At 52.3% G+C, this 18,885-nt stretch overlaps 1 protein-coding gene across 3 annotated transcripts in view; it reads left to right on the forward strand.

The window, feature by feature from the left end:
* arhgef6 (Rac/Cdc42 guanine nucleotide exchange factor (GEF) 6) overlaps positions 1-18,885 on the forward strand; it is a 250,702-nt gene that overhangs the window by 198,448 nt on the left and 33,369 nt on the right. For all 3 annotated transcript variants that reach the window (XM_072505979.1, XM_072505977.1, XM_072505978.1), the window contains one exon: positions 14,907-15,045. In XM_072505979.1, the coding sequence (XP_072362080.1) occupies positions 14,907-15,045 (139 nt within the window). The remainder of the gene's footprint in view (positions 1-14,906; positions 15,046-18,885) is intronic.

Consider the following 18,885-nt stretch of genomic DNA (forward strand, 5'->3'; position numbering starts at 1 on the left):
CCGAACAATCCCACATTGCCCAGTCGCTGCACATTACTGAAGAAACCCACATTGCCCAGTCGCTGCCCATAACTGAACAATCCCACATTGCCCAGTCGCTGCACATTACTGAAGAAACCCACATTGCCCAGACGCTCCCCATAACTGAACAATCCCACATTGCCCAGTCGCTGCCCATAACTGAACAATCCCACATTGCCCAGTCGCTGCCCATAACTGAACAATCCCACATTGCCCAGTCGCTGCACATTACCGAACAATCCCACATTGCCCAGTCGCTGCCCATCACTGAACAATCCCACATTGCCCAGTCGCTGCACATTACTGAACAATCCCACATTGCCCAGTCGCTGCACATTACTGAACAATCCCACATTGCCCAGTCGCTGCACATAACTGAACAATCCCACATTGCCCCGTCGCTGCACATTACTGAACAATCCCACATTGCCCAGTCGCTGCACATAACTGAACAATCCCACATTGCCCAGTCGCTGCCCATTACTGAACAATCCAACATTGCCCAGTCGCTGCACATTACTGAACAATCCCACATTGCCCAGTCGCTGCACATTACTGAACAATCCCACATTGCCCAGTCGCTGCACATAACTGAACAATCCCACATTGCCCAGTCGCTGCACATAACTGAACAATCCCACATTGCCCAGTCGCTGCCCATTACTGAACAATCCCACATTGCCCCGTCGCTGCACATAACTGAACAATCCCACATTGCCCAGTCGCTGCACATTACTGAACAATCCCACATTGCCCAGTCTCTGCACATAACTGAACAATCCCACATTGCCCAGTCGCTGCACATTACTGAACAATCCCACATTGCCCAGTCGCTGCCCATTACTGAACAATCCCACATTGCCCAGTCGCTGCACATTACTGAACAATCCCACATTGCCCAGTCGCTGCACATTACTGAACAATCCCACATTGCCCAGTCGCTGCAAATTACTGAACAATCCCACATTGCCCCGTCGCTGCCCATAACTGAACAAACCCACATTGCCCAGTCGCTGCCCATTACTGAACAATCCCACATTGCCCAGTCGCTGACCATTACTGAACAAACCCACATTGCCCAGTCGCTGCCCATTACTGAACAAACCCACATTGCCCAGTCGCTGCCCATTACTGAACAATCCCACATTGCCCAGTCGCTGCACATTACTGAACAATCCCACATTGCCCAGTCGCTGCACATTACTGAACAATCCCACATTGCCCAGTCGCTGCACATTACTGAACAAACCCACATTGCCCAGTCGCTGCCCATAACTGAACAATCCCACATTGCCCAGTCGCTGACCATCACTGAACAAACCCACATTGCCCAGTCGCTGCCCATAACTGAACAATCCCACATTGCCCAGTCGCTGCACATTACTGAACAATCCCACATTGCCCAGTCGCTGCACATTACTGAACAATCCCACATTGCCCAGTCGCTGCACATAACTGAACAATCCCACATTGCCCAGTCGCTGCACATTACTGAACAATCCCACATTGCCCAGTCGCTGCACATTACTGAACAATCCCACATTGCCCAGTCACTGCCCATTACTGAACAATCCCACATTGCCCAGTCGCTGCACATAACTGAACAATCCCACATTGCCCAGTCGCTGCCCATTACTGAACAATCCCACATTGCCCAGTCGCTGCACATAACTGAACAATCCCACATTGCCCAGTCGCTGCACATAACTGAACAATCCCACATTGCCCAGTCGCTGCACATAACTGAACAATCCCACATTGCCCAGTGGCTGCACATTACTGAACAATCCCACATTGCCCAGTCGCTGCACATTACTGAACAATCCCACATTGCCCAGTCGCTGCCCATTACTGAACAATCCCACATTGCCCAGTCGCTGCACATTACTGAACAATCCCACATTGCCCAGTCGCTGCACATTACTGAACAATCCCACATTGCCCAGTCGCTGCCCATTACTGAACAATCCCACATTGCCCAGTCGCTGCCCATAACTGAACAATCCCACATTGCCCAGTCGCTGCACATTACTGAACAATCCCACATTGCCCAGTCGCTGCCCATTACTGAACAATCCCACATTGCCCAGTCGCTGCCCATAACTGAACAATCCCACATTGCCCAGTCGCTGCACATTACTGAACAATCCCACATTGCCCAGTCGCTCCCCATAACTGAACAATCCCACATTGCCCAGTCGCTGCACATTACCGAACAATCCCACATTGCCCAGTCGCTGCCCATTACTGAACAATCCCACATTGCCCAGTCGCTGCCCATAACTGAACAAACCCACATTGCCCAGTCGCTGCCCATCACTGAACAATCCCACATTGCCCAGTCGCTGTACATTACTGAACAATCCCACATTGCCCAGTCGCTGCCCATAACTGAACAATCCCACATTGCCCAGTCGCTGCCCATAACTGAACAATCCCACATTGCCCAGTCGCTGCACATTACTGAACATTCCCACATTGCCCAGTCGCTGCACATTACTGAACAATCCCACATTGCCCAGTCGCTGCCCATTACTGAATAATCCCACATTGCCCAGTCGCTGCACATTACTGAACAATCCCACATTGCCCAGTCGCTGCCCATTACTGAACAATCCCACATTGCCCAGTCGCTGCCCATAACTGAACAATCCCACATTGCCCAGTCGCTGCCCATTACTGAACAATCCCACATTGCCCAGTCGCTGCACATTACTGAACAATCCCACATTGCCCAGTCGCTGCCCATAACTGAACAATCCCACATTGCCCAGTCGCTGCACATTACTGAACATTCCCACATTGCCCAGTCGCTGCACATTACTGAACAATCCCACATTGCCCAGTCGCTGCCCATTACTGAATAATCCCACATTGCCCAGTCGCTGCACATTACTGAACAATCCCACATTGCCCAGTCGCTGCCCATTACTGAACAATCCCACATTGCCCAGTCGCTGCCCATAACTGAACAATCCCACATTGCCCAGTCGCTGCCCATTACTGAACAATCCCACATTGCCCAGTCGCTGCACATTACTGAACAATCCCACATTGCCCAGTCTCTGCACATAACTGAACAATCCCACATTGCCCAGTCGCTGCACATTACTGAACAATCCCACATTGCCCAGTCGCTGCACATTACTGAACAATCCCACATTGCCCAGTCGCTGCACATTACTGAACAATCCCACATTGCCCCGTCGCTGCCCATAACTGAACAAACCCACATTGCCCAGTCGCTGCCCATTACTGAACAATCCCACATTGCCCAGTCGCTGACCATTACTGAACAAACCCACATTGCCCAGTCGCTGCCCATTACTGAACAAACCCACATTGCCCAGTCGCTGCCCATTACTGAACAATCCCACATTGCCCAGTCGCTGCACATTACTGAACAATCCCACATTGCCCAGTCGCTGCACATTACTGAACAATCCCACATTGCCCAGTCGCTGCACATTACTGAACAAACCCACATTGCCCAGTCGCTGCCCATAACTGAACAATCCCACATTGCCCAGTCGCTGACCATCACTGAACAAACCCACATTGCCCAGTCGCTGCCCATAACTGAACAATCCCACATTGCCCAGTCGCTGCACATTACTGAACAATCCCACATTGCCCAGTCGCTGCACATAACTGAACAATCCCACATTGCCCAGTCGCTGCACATAACTGAACAATCCCACATTGCCCAGTCGCTGCCCATTACTGAACAATCCCACATTGCCCAGTCGCTGCACATAACTGAACAATCCCACATTGCCCAGTCGCTGCACATTACTGAACAATCCCACATTGCCCAGTCTCTGCACATAACTGAACAATCCCACATTGCCCAGTCGCTGCACATTACTGAACAATCCCACATTGCCCAGTCGCTGCCCATTACTGAACAATCCCACATTGCCCAGTCGCTGCACATTACTGAACAATCCCACATTGCCCAGTCGCTGCACATTACTGAACAATCCCACATTGCCCAGTCGCTGCAAATTACTGAACAATCCCACATTGCCCCGTCGCTGCCCATAACTGAACAAACCCACATTGCCCAGTCGCTGCCCATTACTGAACAATCCCACATTGCCCAGTCGCTGACCATTACTGAACAAACCCACATTGCCCAGTCGCTGCCCATTACTGAACAAACCCACATTGCCCAGTCGCTGCCCATTACTGAACAATCCCACATTGCCCAGTCGCTGCACATTACTGAACAATCCCACATTGCCCAGTCGCTGCACATTACTGAACAATCCCACATTGCCCAGTCGCTGCACATTACTGAACAAACCCACATTGCCCAGTCGCTGCCCATAACTGAACAATCCCACATTGCCCAGTCGCTGACCATCACTGAACAAACCCACATTGCCCAGTCGCTGCCCATAACTGAACAATCCCACATTGCCCAGTCGCTGCACATTACTGAACAATCCCACATTGCCCAGTCGCTGCACATTACTGAACAATCCCACATTGCCCAGTCGCTGCACATAACTGAACAATCCCACATTGCCCAGTCGCTGCACATTACTGAACAATCCCACATTGCCCAGTCGCTGCACATTACTGAACAATCCCACATTGCCCAGTCACTGCCCATTACTGAACAATCCCACATTGCCCAGTCGCTGCACATAACTGAACAATCCCACATTGCCCAGTCGCTGCCCATTACTGAACAATCCCACATTGCCCAGTCGCTGCACATAACTGAACAATCCCACATTGCCCAGTCGCTGCACATAACTGAACAATCCCACATTGCCCAGTCGCTGCACATAACTGAACAATCCCACATTGCCCAGTGGCTGCACATTACTGAACAATCCCACATTGCCCAGTCGCTGCACATTACTGAACAATCCCACATTGCCCAGTCGCTGCCCATTACTGAACAATCCCACATTGCCCAGTCGCTGCACATTACTGAACAATCCCACATTGCCCAGTCGCTGCACATTACTGAACAATCCCACATTGCCCAGTCGCTGCCCATTACTGAACAATCCCACATTGCCCAGTCGCTGCCCATAACTGAACAATCCCACATTGCCCAGTCGCTGCACATTACTGAACAATCCCACATTGCCCAGTCGCTGCCCATTACTGAACAATCCCACATTGCCCAGTCGCTGCCCATAACTGAACAATCCCACATTGCCCAGTCGCTGCACATTACTGAACAATCCCACATTGCCCAGTCGCTCCCCATAACTGAACAATCCCACATTGCCCAGTCGCTGCACATTACCGAACAATCCCACATTGCCCAGTCGCTGCCCATTACTGAACAATCCCACATTGCCCAGTCGCTGCCCATAACTGAACAAACCCACATTGCCCAGTCGCTGCCCATCACTGAACAATCCCACATTGCCCAGTCGCTGTACATTACTGAACAATCCCACATTGCCCAGTCGCTGCCCATAACTGAACAATCCCACATTGCCCAGTCGCTGCCCATAACTGAACAATCCCACATTGCCCAGTCGCTGCACATTACTGAACATTCCCACATTGCCCAGTCGCTGCACATTACTGAACAATCCCACATTGCCCAGTCGCTGCCCATTACTGAATAATCCCACATTGCCCAGTCGCTGCACATTACTGAACAATCCCACATTGCCCAGTCGCTGCCCATTACTGAACAATCCCACATTGCCCAGTCGCTGCCCATAACTGAACAATCCCACATTGCCCAGTCGCTGCCCATTACTGAACAATCCCACATTGCCCAGTCGCTGCACATTACTGAACAATCCCACATTGCCCAGTCGCTGCCCATAACTGAACAATCCCACATTGCCCAGTCGCTGCACATTACTGAACATTCCCACATTGCCCAGTCGCTGCACATTACTGAACAATCCCACATTGCCCAGTCGCTGCCCATTACTGAATAATCCCACATTGCCCAGTCGCTGCACATTACTGAACAATCCCACATTGCCCAGTCGCTGCCCATTACTGAACAATCCCACATTGCCCAGTCGCTGCCCATAACTGAACAATCCCACATTGCCCAGTCGCTGCCCATTACTGAACAATCCCACATTGCCCAGTCGCTGCACATTACTGAACAATCCCACATTGCCCAGTCTCTGCACATAACTGAACAATCCCACATTGCCCAGTCGCTGCACATTACTGAACAATCCCACATTGCCCAGTCGCTGCACATTACTGAACAATCCCACATTGCCCAGTCGCTGCACATTACTGAACAATCCCACATTGCCCCGTCGCTGCCCATAACTGAACAAACCCACATTGCCCAGTCGCTGCCCATTACTGAACAATCCCACATTGCCCAGTCGCTGACCATTACTGAACAAACCCACATTGCCCAGTCGCTGCCCATTACTGAACAAACCCACATTGCCCAGTCGCTGCCCATTACTGAACAATCCCACATTGCCCAGTCGCTGCACATTACTGAACAATCCCACATTGCCCAGTCGCTGCACATTACTGAACAATCCCACATTGCCCAGTCGCTGCACATTACTGAACAAACCCACATTGCCCAGTCGCTGCCCATAACTGAACAATCCCACATTGCCCAGTCGCTGACCATCACTGAACAAACCCACATTGCCCAGTCGCTGCCCATAACTGAACAATCCCACATTGCCCAGTCGCTGCACATTACTGAACAATCCCACATTGCCCAGTCGCTGCACATTACTGAACAATCCCACATTGCCCAGTCGCTGCACATAACTGAACAATCCCACATTGCCCAGTCGCTGCACATTACTGAACAATCCCACATTGCCCAGTCGCTGCACATTACTGAACAATCCCACATTGCCCAGTCACTGCCCATTACTGAACAATCCCACATTGCCCAGTCGCTGCACATAACTGAACAATCCCACATTGCCCAGTCGCTGCCCATTACTGAACAATCCCACATTGCCCAGTCGCTGCACATAACTGAACAATCCCACATTGCCCAGTCGCTGCACATAACTGAACAATCCCACATTGCCCAGTCGCTGCACATAACTGAACAATCCCACATTGCCCAGTGGCTGCACATTACTGAACAATCCCACATTGCCCAGTCGCTGCACATTACTGAACAATCCCACATTGCCCAGTCGCTGCCCATTACTGAACAATCCCACATTGCCCAGTCGCTGCACATTACTGAACAATCCCACATTGCCCAGTCGCTGCACATTACTGAACAATCCCACATTGCCCAGTCGCTGCCCATTACTGAACAATCCCACATTGCCCAGTCGCTGCCCATAACTGAACAATCCCACATTGCCCAGTCGCTGCACATTACTGAACAATCCCACATTGCCCAGTCGCTGCCCATTACTGAACAATCCCACATTGCCCAGTCGCTGCCCATAACTGAACAATCCCACATTGCCCAGTCGCTGCACATTACTGAACAATCCCACATTGCCCAGTCGCTCCCCATAACTGAACAATCCCACATTGCCCAGTCGCTGCACATTACCGAACAATCCCACATTGCCCAGTCGCTGCCCATTACTGAACAATCCCACATTGCCCAGTCGCTGCCCATAACTGAACAAACCCACATTGCCCAGTCGCTGCCCATCACTGAACAATCCCACATTGCCCAGTCGCTGTACATTACTGAACAATCCCACATTGCCCAGTCGCTGCCCATAACTGAACAATCCCACATTGCCCAGTCGCTGCACATTACTGAACATTCCCACATTGCCCAGTCGCTGCACATTACTGAACAATCCCACATTGCCCAGTCGCTGCCCATAACTGAACAAACCCACATTGCCCAGTCGCTGCCCATCACTGAACAATCCCACATTGCCCAGTCGCTGTACATTACTGAACAATCCCACATTGCCCAGTCGCTGCCCATCACTGAACAATCCCACATTGCCCAGTCGCTGCACATTACTGAACATTCCCACATTGCCCAGTCGCTGCACATTACTGAACAATCCCACATTGCCCAGTCGCTGCCCATTACTGAATAATCCCACATTGCCCAGTCGCTGCACATTACTGAACAATCCCACATTGCCCAGTCGCTGCCCATTACTGAACAATCCCACATTGCCCAGTCGCTGCCCATAACTGAACAATCCCACATTGCCCAGTCGCTGCCCATTACTGAACAATCCCACATTGCCCAGTCGCTGCACATTACTGAACAATCCCACATTGCCCAGTCGCTGCCCATAACTGAACAATCCCACATTGCCCAGTCGCTGCCCATTACTGAACAATCCCACATTGCCCAGTCGCTGCACATTACTGAACAATCCCACATTGCCCAGTCGCTGCCCATTACTGAATAATCCCACATTGCCCAGTCGCTGCACATTACTGAACAATCCCACATTGCCCAGTCGCTGCCCATTACTGAACAATCCCACATTGCCCAGTCGCTGCCCATAACTGAACAATCCCACATTGCCCAGTCGCTGCCCATTACTGAACAATCCCACATTGCCCAGTCGCTGCACATTACTGAACAATCCCACATTGCCCAGTCGCTGCCCATTACTGAACAATCCCACATTGCCCAGTCGCTGCACATTACTGAACAATCCCACATTGCCCAGTCGCTGCCCATAACTGAACAATCCCACATTGCCCAGTCGCTGCACATGACTGAACAATCCCACATTGCCCAGTCGCTGCCCATTACTGAACAATCTTTACATTGCCCTGTCGCTGCCCATCACTGAACAATCCCACATTGCCCAGTCGCTGCACATTACTGAACAATCCCACATTGCCCAGTCGCTGCACATTACTGAACAATCCCACATTGCCCAGTCGCTGCACATTACTGAACAATCCCACATTGCCCAGTCGCAGCCCATTACTGAACAATCCCACATTGCCCAGTCGCTGCACATTACTGAACAATCCCACATTGCCCAGTCGCTGCACATTACTGAACAATCTTTACATTGCCCTGTCGCTGCCCATCACTGAACAATCCCACATTGCCCAGTCGCTGCACATTACTGAACAATCCCACATTGCCCAGTCGCTGCACATTACTGAACAATCCCACATTGCCCAGTCGCTGCACATTACTGAACAATCCCACATTGCCCAGTCGCTGCACATCACTGAACAATCCCACATTGCCCAGTCGCTGCACATTACTGAACAATCCCACATTGCCCAGTCGCTGCACATTACTGAACAATCTTTACATTGCCCTGTCGCTGCCCATCACTGAACAATCCCACATTGCCCAGTCGCTGCCCATAACTGAACAATCCCACATTGCCCAGTCGCTGCACATTACTGAACAAACCTAAATTGCCCAGTCGCTGCACATTACTGAACAATCCCACATTGCCCAGTCGCTGCACATTACTGAACAATCCCACATTGCCCAGTCGCTGCCCATAACTGAACAATCCCACATTGCCCAGTCGCTGCACATAACTGAATAATCCCACATTGCCCAGTCGCTGCCCATTACTGAACAATCCCACATTGCCCAGTCGCTGCCCATTACTGAACAATCCCACATTGCCCAGTCGCTGCCCATAACTGAACAATCCCACATTGCCCAGTCGCTGCCCATAACTGAACAATCCCACATTGCCCAGTCGCTGCACATCACTGAACAATCCCACATTGCCCAGTCGCTGCACATTACTGAACAATCCCACATTGCCCAGTCGCTGCACATTACTGAACAATCTTGACATTGCCCAGTCGCTGCACATTACTGAACAATCCCACATTGCCCAGTCGCTGCCCATTACTGAACAATCCCACATTGCCCAGTCGCTGCCCATAACTGAACAATCCCACATTGCCCAGTCGCTGCCCATTACTGAACAATCCCACATTGCCCAGTCGCTGCACATCACTGAACAATCCCACATTGCCCAGTCGCTGCACATTACTGAACAATCCCACATTGCCCAGTCGCTGCACATTACTGAACAATCTTTACATTGCCCTGTCGCTGCCCATCACTGAACAATCCCACATTGCCCAGTCGCTGCCCATAACTGAACAATCCCACATTGCCCAGTCGCTGCACATTACTGAACAAACCCACATTGCCCAGTCGCTGCACATTACTGAACAATCCCACATTGCCCAGTCGCTGCACATTACTGAACAATCCCACATTGCCCAGTCGCTGCCCATAACTGAACAATCCCACATTGCCCAGTCGCTGCACATAACTGAATAATCCCACATTGCCCAGTCGCTGCCCATTACTGAACAATCCCACATTGCCCAGTCGCTGCCCATTACTGAACAATCCCACATTGCCCAGTCGCTGCCCATAACTGAACAATCCCACATTGCCCAGTCGCTGCCCATAACTGAACAATCCCACATTGCCCAGTCGCTGCACATCACTGAACAATCCCACATTGCCCAGTCGCTGCACATTACTGAACAATCCCACATTGCCCAGTCGCTGCACATTACTGAACAATCTTGACATTGCCCAGTCGCTGCACATTACTGAACAATCCCACATTGCCCAGTCGCTGCCCATTACTGAACAATCCCACATTGCCCAGTCGCTGCCCATAACTGAACAATCCCACATTGCCCAGTCGCTGCCCATTACTGAACAATCCCACATTGCCCAGTCGCTGCACATCACTGAACAATCCCACATTGCCCAGTCGCTGCACATCACTGAACAATCCCACATTGCCCAGTCGCTGCCTATTACTGAACAATCCCACATTGCCCAGTCGCTGCCCATTACTGAACAATCCCACATTGCCCAGTCGCTGCCCATAACTGAACAATCCCACATTGCCCAGTCGCTGCCCATAACTGAACAATCCCACATTGCCCAGTCGCTGCACATTACTGAACAATCCCACATTGCCCAGTCGCTGCACATTACTGAACAATCTTTACATTGCCCTGTCGCTGCCCATCACTGAAGAATCCCACATTGCCCAGTCGCTGCACATTACTGAACAATCCCACATTGCCCAGTCGCTGCACATTACTGAACAATCCCACATTGCCCAGTCGCTGCACATTACTGAACAATCCCACATTGCCCAGTCGCTGCACATCACTGAACAATCCCACATTGCCCAGTCGCTGCACATTACTGAACAATCCCACATTGCCCAGTCGCTGCCCATAACTGAACAATCCCACATTGCCCAGTCGCTGCCCATTACTGAACAATCCCACATTGCCCAGTCGCTGCACATAACTGAACAATCCCACATTGCCCAGTCGCTGCCCATTACTGAACAATCCCACATTGCCCAGTCGCTGCACATTACTGAACAATCCCACATTGCCCAGTCGCTGCACATTACTGAACAATCCCACATTGCCCAGTCGCTGCACATTACTGAACAATCCCACATTGCCCAGTCGCTGCCCATAACTGAACAATCCCACATTGCCCAGTCGCTGCCCATTACTGAACAATCCCACATTGCCCAGTCGCTGCACATTACTGAACAATCCCGCATTGCCCAGTCGCTGCCCATAACTGAACAAACCCACATTGCCCAGTCGCTGCACATAACTGAACAATCCCACATTGCCCAGTCGCTGCACATTACTGAACAATCCCACATTGCCCAGTCGCTGCCCATAACTGAACAATCCCACATTGCCCAGTCGCTGCCCATTACTGAACAATCCCACATTGCCCAGTCGCTGCCCATTACCGAACAATCCCACATTGCCCAGTCGCTGCCCATTACCGAACAATCCCACATTGCCCAGTCGCTGCACATTACTGAACAATCCCACATTGCCCAGTCGCTGCACATTACCGAACAATCCCACATTGCCCAGTCGCTGCCCATTACCGAACAATCCCACATTGCCCAGTCGCTGCCCATTACTGAACAATCCCACATTTCCCAGTCGCTGCACATAACTGAACAATCCCACATTGCCCAGACGCTGCCCATTACCGAACAATCCCACATTGCCCAGTCGCTGCCCATTACTGAACAATCCCACATTGCCCAGTCGCTGCCCATACCTGAACAATCCCACATTGCCCAGTCGCTGCCCATTATTGAACAATCCCACATTGCCCAGTCGCTGCACATTACTGAACAATCCCACATTGCCCAGTCGCTGCACATAACTGAACAAACCCACATTGCCCAGTCGCTGCCCATAACTGAACAATCCCACATTGCCCAGTCGCTGCCCATAACTGAACAATCCCACATTGCCCAGTCGCTGCACATTACTGAACAATCCCACATTGCCCAGTCGCTGCACATTACCGAACAAACCCACATTGCCCAGTCGCTGCCCATTACTGAACAATCCCACATTGCCCAGTCGCTGCCCATAACTGAACAATCCCACATTGCCCAGTCGCTGCCCATTATTGAACAATCCCACATTGCCCAGTCGCTGCACATTACTGAACAATCCCACATTGCCCAGTCGCTGCACATAACTGAACAAACCCACATTGCCCAGTCGCTGCCCATAACTGAACAATCCCACATTGCCCAGTCGCTGCCCATAACTGAACAATCCCACATTGCCCAGTCGCTGCACATTACTGAACAATCCCACATTGCCCAGTCGCTGCACATTACCGAACAAACCCACATTGCCCAGTCGCTGCCCATTACCGATCAATCCCACATTGCCCAGTCGCTGCACATTACTGAACAATCCCACATTGCCCTGTCGCTGCCCATTACTGAACAATCCCACATTGCCCAGTCGCTGCCCATAACTGAACAATCCCACATTGCCCAGTCGCTGCACATAACTGAACAATCCCACATTGCCCAGTCGCTGCCCATAACTGAACAATCCCACATTGCCCAGTCGCTGCACATAACTGAACAATCCCACATTGCCCAGTCGCTGCACATTACTGAACAATCCCACATTGCCCAGTCGCTGCACATTACTGAACAATCCCACATTGCCCAGTCGCTGCCCATTACCGAACAATCCCACATTGCCCAGTCGCTGCACATTACTGAACAATCCCACATTGCCCAGTCGCTGCACATTACCGAACAAACCCACATTGCCCAGTCGCTGCACATAACTGAACAATCCCACATTGCCCAGTCGCTGCACATTACTGAACAATCCCACATTGCCCAGTCGCTGCCCATTACCGAACAATCCCACATTGCCCAGTCGCTGCCCATTACCGAACAATCCCACATTGCCCAGTCGCTGCACATTACGGAACAATCCCACATTGCCCAGTCGCTGCACATTACTGAACAATCCCACATTGCCCAGTCGCTGCACATAACTGAACAATCCCACATTGCCCAGTCGCTGCACATTACTGAACAATCCCACATTGCCCAGTCGCTGCACATTACTGAACAATCCCACATTGCCCAGTCGCTGCACATTACTGAACAATCCCACATTGCCCAGTCGCTGCCCATTACTGAACAATCCCACATTGCCCAGTCGCTGCCCATTACTGAACAATCCCACATTGCCCAGTCGCTGCCCATTACTGAACAATCCCACATTGCCCAGTCGCTGCCCATTACTGAACAATCCCACATTGCCCAGTCGCTGCCCATTACTGAACAATCCCACATTGCCCAGTCGCTGCACATTACTGAACAATCCCACATTGCCCAGTCGCTGCACATTACTGAACAATCCCACATTGCCCAGTCGCTGCCCATTACTGAACAATCCCACATTGCCCAGTCGCTGCCCATTACTGAACAATCCCACATTGCCCAGTCGCTGCCCATTACTGAACAATCCCACATTGCCCAGTCGCTGCCCATTACTGAACAATCCCACATTGCCCAGTCGCTGCCCATTACTGAACAATCCCACATTGCCCAGTCGCTGCACATTACTGAACAAACCCACATTGCCCAGTCGCTGCCCATTACTGAACAATCCCACATTGCCCAGTCGCTGCCCATAACTGAACAATCCCACATTGCCCAGTCGCTGCACATTACTGAACAATCCCACATTGCCCAGTCGCTGCCCATAACTGAACAATCCCACATTGCCCAGTTGCTGCACATTACCGAACATTCCCACATTGCCCAGTCGCTGCCCATTACTGAACAATCCCACATTGCCCAGTCGCTGCCCATAACTGGACAATCCCACATTGCCCAGTCGCTGCACATAACTGAACAATCCCACATTGCCCAGTCGCTGCACATCACTGAACAATCCCACATTGTCCAGTCGCTGCACATCACTGAACAATCCCACATTGCCCAGTCGCTGCCCATAACTGAACAATCCCACATTGCCCAGTCGCAGCACATTACCGAACAATCCCACATTGCCCAGTCGCTGCACATTACTGAACAATCCCACATTGCCCAGTCGCTGCCCATTACTGAACAATCCCACATTGCCCAGTCGCTGCCCATTACTGAACAATCCCACATTGCCCAGTCGCTGCCCATTACTGAAGTCTCTCTCATCTCTGACACCAATCACATAAAATCCCCAAATGGTCGATCGACTCTAACCACCCACAGCTTTGTGAGGGGTGGCGAAGAGTTCCAGATTTCTTTTCTTTTTTTTAAATTAATTTAGCGTACCCAATTCATTTTTTCCAATTAGGGGGAATTTAGCGTGGCCAATCCACCTTCCAGGATTGAGCCTGGGACCTTGGTGCCGTGAGGCAGCAGGGCTAACCCACTGTGCCACCCTGCTGCCCCAGAGTTCCAGATTCCTAATCCCCTCTGTGTGAGGAGGTGCTGCCTGACAATGCCCCTGAGCAACCTGACCCCATTACTAATGCTCTGCCCCCCCCCACACCCCCCGCCCCTGATGCTCAGGTAGTCAATAGGAATCTGTTTGTAAATTGTTCGAGCTGTCTGAGTCTTGCTAAAGTGTTTGAAAATGTCTTCTGTCTGTCCCGGCAGTGAGGAGTTGGATAAGTTTATGGAAAGTCAAGGAGCCAGCAGTCCCGGGATTCTGATGTTAACCACGAGTCTCAGCAAACCATTTCTGAGACTAGACAAGTACCCGGCATTACTGCAGGAACTGGAGAGACACATGGAGGTACATAGATCAGACTGGGAATAGTGCCGTGCCTCGACTGGGATGTCTTGTGTGGGCGAGTGTAGATCGCGGATAAATACAGAAATCACCAACACTGTGAACAACCTCAGAGTCTGGGGAGAGAAACACACAAACATTTCAGAAACAGAGGAGGGATCTTGATGGAGAATCAAAATGTTCATCTGCCTGTTTCTGTTTCAATGGGCCTGTTATGTATTTCCAGCAGTTTCTGTTTAAACCTCAGATTTTGAACATTTATATTTTCTCATATAAAAATTGGGCTCTGCGAGTGTTCCCAGCATTTATGGCCTATCCTTCGTTTTCCTGTGGGGCTGGTGTGAGCTGTCTTCTAAACTTTAATACAGCAGAGTGTGTTGCCAGGACTGAGGGTAAGTTAGAGTCAACCTCATTGGTGGAGCTCACGATTGCTCTGGCGGAGGTGGCAGTGGCGGAGGTGGCAGTGGCGGAGGTGGCAGTGGCGGAGGTGGCAGTGGCGGTGGTGGCAGTGGCGGAGGTGGCAGTGGCGGAGGTGGCAGTGGCGGAGGTGGCGGTGGCGGAGGTGGCGGTGGCGGAAGTGGCGGAGGTGGAAGTGGCGGTGGTGGCAGTGGCGGAGGTGGCAGTGGCGGAGGTGGCAGTGGCGGAGGTGGCAGTGGCGGAGGTGGCAGTGGCGGAGGTGGCGGAGGTGGCAGTGGCGGAGGTGGCAGTGGCGGAGGTGGCGGTGGCGGAGGTGGCGGTGGCGGCGGTGGCGGAGGTGGCGGTGGCGGAGGTGGCGGTGGCGGAGGTGGCGGTGGCGGCGGTGGCGGAGGCGGCGGTGGCGGCGGTGGCGGTGGCGGAGGCGGAGGCGGCAGTGGCGGAGGCGGCGGTGGCGGAGGCGGCGGTGGCGGAGGCGGCGGTGGCGGCGGTGGCGGCGGTGGCGGTGGCGGCGGTGGCGGAGGTGGCGGTGGCGGAGGTGGCGGTGGAGGTGGCGGCGGCAGTGGCGGAGGTGGCAGAGGTGGCGGTGGAGGTGGAGGTGGCGGAGGCGGCACATGCACAGCTGATCACCAGCTCGACCACACGTATGAATGTGAAGGATTGTTGATGCAATCTAATCCGCAGGTTACCATGTCGCTGCCCTGGCTGGCTGCGGGATTTATCATACGAATTGCAAGGTCTCTCTTTCTGTATCACAGAACTGAGATAATGGGCAAGATTTGATGTCCACGCTGCGCCCAGCGGGGATCCCTGTGGGCCAGTTAGGAAGCAGGAGAGGCCCAAACTGGGAACTGCGGCAGGCGCCGAGTCGCTTGCGATCTAACCGGCCTGCTCCCATGGATCCCACCTAGACGTATCACAACCATCTCATTGGCGAGACAGAAGCCCGATCTAACAGCCTCCCATGATCTAACGTGCTCCCCAGTGAGCGGGCACGTGGCACTGATTAGTACTGGGAGGTTAGGGACACGGTGGCCCCCTGGCTCTCCCTCTGGTACCTGGGCACTTTGGCACTGCCAAGGGCCGGGGTCAGGGGGGCCATGCCCACGAAATGGGGGATGGAGGGGTAGTTTTGAAGGGGCCTCTGCAAGGTTGGGAGGTTGAAGGGTGGGGGCCCTGAATGGGGCAGGAGGGGAGGGCCGTGGGCGCCGCTGTGGCAGCATTTATTACCCATCCCTAATTGCCCTGAGGGGGAGGTTAACCACATAGGCATGAAAAGGGGTCCCTCAGGGACCTCATGGTAGTGTGTCCTCACTTGGGGGAGTGTGGGTAATGCCTGTGTGTGTGGGTGGTGGCATTGCCTGTGTTGGTGGGGGGTGTGGGGAGCCTTCAAACTCACTTAGGGGCGGGATTCTCCGCACCCGACGCTGAAATCGGGCGGAGAATCCATTTTGGCGCACAAAATCGGGACCCGCGCTAGTTCCCCGATTCTCCGGGCCCTGAAAAGCGGCGTACGCTGCGCCGCGTATCGCCTACCTGTAGCCATTGCTGGAGGCCAGCTCCACCCCCGACTGGCCGAAATCCCGACGGTGTGGATCTAACATGGTCCTGCCGGTTGGCATATTAGCGTGGTGGCTGCGGACTCCGTTCACGGCTGCCCAGGTCGGGGGTGGGTCGATCGGAGGGCAGGGGGTGCTTTATACGCGGCCGGGCAATGTTTTGGCGAGTTGTTCGGGTCGGGCCAGCGGCCGATTGGGGGCACTATGTTCAGGGTCCTGCTCCGCGGTCTGAGTCTGCCATGGAGCATGGCGTGGCCTCCGACCCAGAAGGCGGGCCCTGTATCTGCAGCAAAAGCTGCTAGTTTGACACTGGTTCCCTGCTCACCCCCTGCAGGGTTGGGAATCTGTGACCCTTTCACGACACTTTTTACAACGGCGTGGGGGACATAGTCCCAAAAACAGAGAATCCAGACCCAGGGCTGCCTTTCAAGATGGTGGCCCGATCTCGGAGGAGCCGGCTCCCCAGTGATGAAAATAATTCTAACCCAGAGAGAAACTACCCAAACGAGTGACTGAGTGCAGTTAGATAGCGGTGGGGAACTCGCCGACAGAGTCGAGGCGAAACTCCCAGCAAAACCCACCTGAAATGACACTTAGAAACCTTTCCGTTACATGGCATCCGATGTCTATTGATGACTGAATTGGAGAGTGGTAATGGTTGCCATTTCCTTTGATGTAATGCGGCATGACCTTATTGAGAAGTTGGTTTCTTGCTGGCAGTCAGTGTTATCACCAACAGGTAGAAATCTAGGATTCCAACAGTCACTATCAGTTACCAGCAGAAAATGTTCTCCATTCTGTCTAACCATTGCCCCATCTTCAATCTGGCTCCGTTTGCTACCTCACCGTCTACTTCCCCACCTCTGCTACCACTCACTTTTTGAAGCACCCTTATCTTGAGATTGACCTAAATTTCCACATCTGATTGAGCTACCCATTGAATCTCACAGACACAACTCCATTTCCCACTGCTCCACGTTTGTCTTGGGTTCTCCACAGCCTTGGCTGATACTCTGCTAGAAGCAGAGGACACCATCTCAGACTAAAGGGACAATCCTTTAAAACAGAGGTGAGGAGGAATTTCTTCAGCCAGAGGGTGGTGAATCTGTGGAACTCTTTGCCGCAGAAGGTTGTTGAGGCCAAATCACTGAATGTCTTTAAGTCAGAGATAGATAGGTTCTTGATTAATAAGGGGATCAGAGGTTATGGGGAAAAGACAGGAGAATGGGGATGAGAAAAATATCAGCCATGATTGAATGGCGGAGCAGACTCGATGGGCCGAGTGGCCTAATTCTGCTCCTGTGTCTTATAGTCTTATGGTCTGCTACCTACAGGCTGTAGAAAACCTGTGACCTGCCTCTGAACCCAGTACAGTTTCTCTAGTTCTCTCCCAAAGTCATCTGGGTGAACATCATTCGACGTTTGCCTTTGTTGCTGCCACTCCGAGCGACGAGCTGTCTTTTCCTGCCGGGGAAATCTTTGTGCCTGGTTTGAAGAATGCAGAGTTCTCGTCTGCCTGAGCAGGTTCTGTGCATTGTGCCTTATCTTGCATTTCTTTGCAATAATTTGTGACCACACGTATTTTCTAAAAGTGGTGCAGTGCATCCTTTCAATGTACTGTGAGGTCACCAGCCAGAGCCGGCCTGGCCAGTGGTTAACCAGCTGGACGACATATCTCACTGCAAACCCTCACCCCACCCATCCCCCAAACAAGGCAGGCAAATGCTGTGGTTGCTCCAGCAGTGATGGATCCGGGGTTAATGTTAGTCCTTCGTTTGAGGTCCTAAATTTGGATGTGATGGCATTGTGCTAAGGGAGGGAACCAGACTAACGATAGTCGGTTGAAGCTGGAGTAATTCTCATTCCATAT

The sequence above is a fragment of the Scyliorhinus torazame genome, chromosome 5, assembly GCF_047496885.1.
Source record: "Scyliorhinus torazame isolate Kashiwa2021f chromosome 5, sScyTor2.1, whole genome shotgun sequence".
Taxonomy (NCBI): Eukaryota; Metazoa; Chordata; class Chondrichthyes; order Carcharhiniformes; family Scyliorhinidae; genus Scyliorhinus; species Scyliorhinus torazame.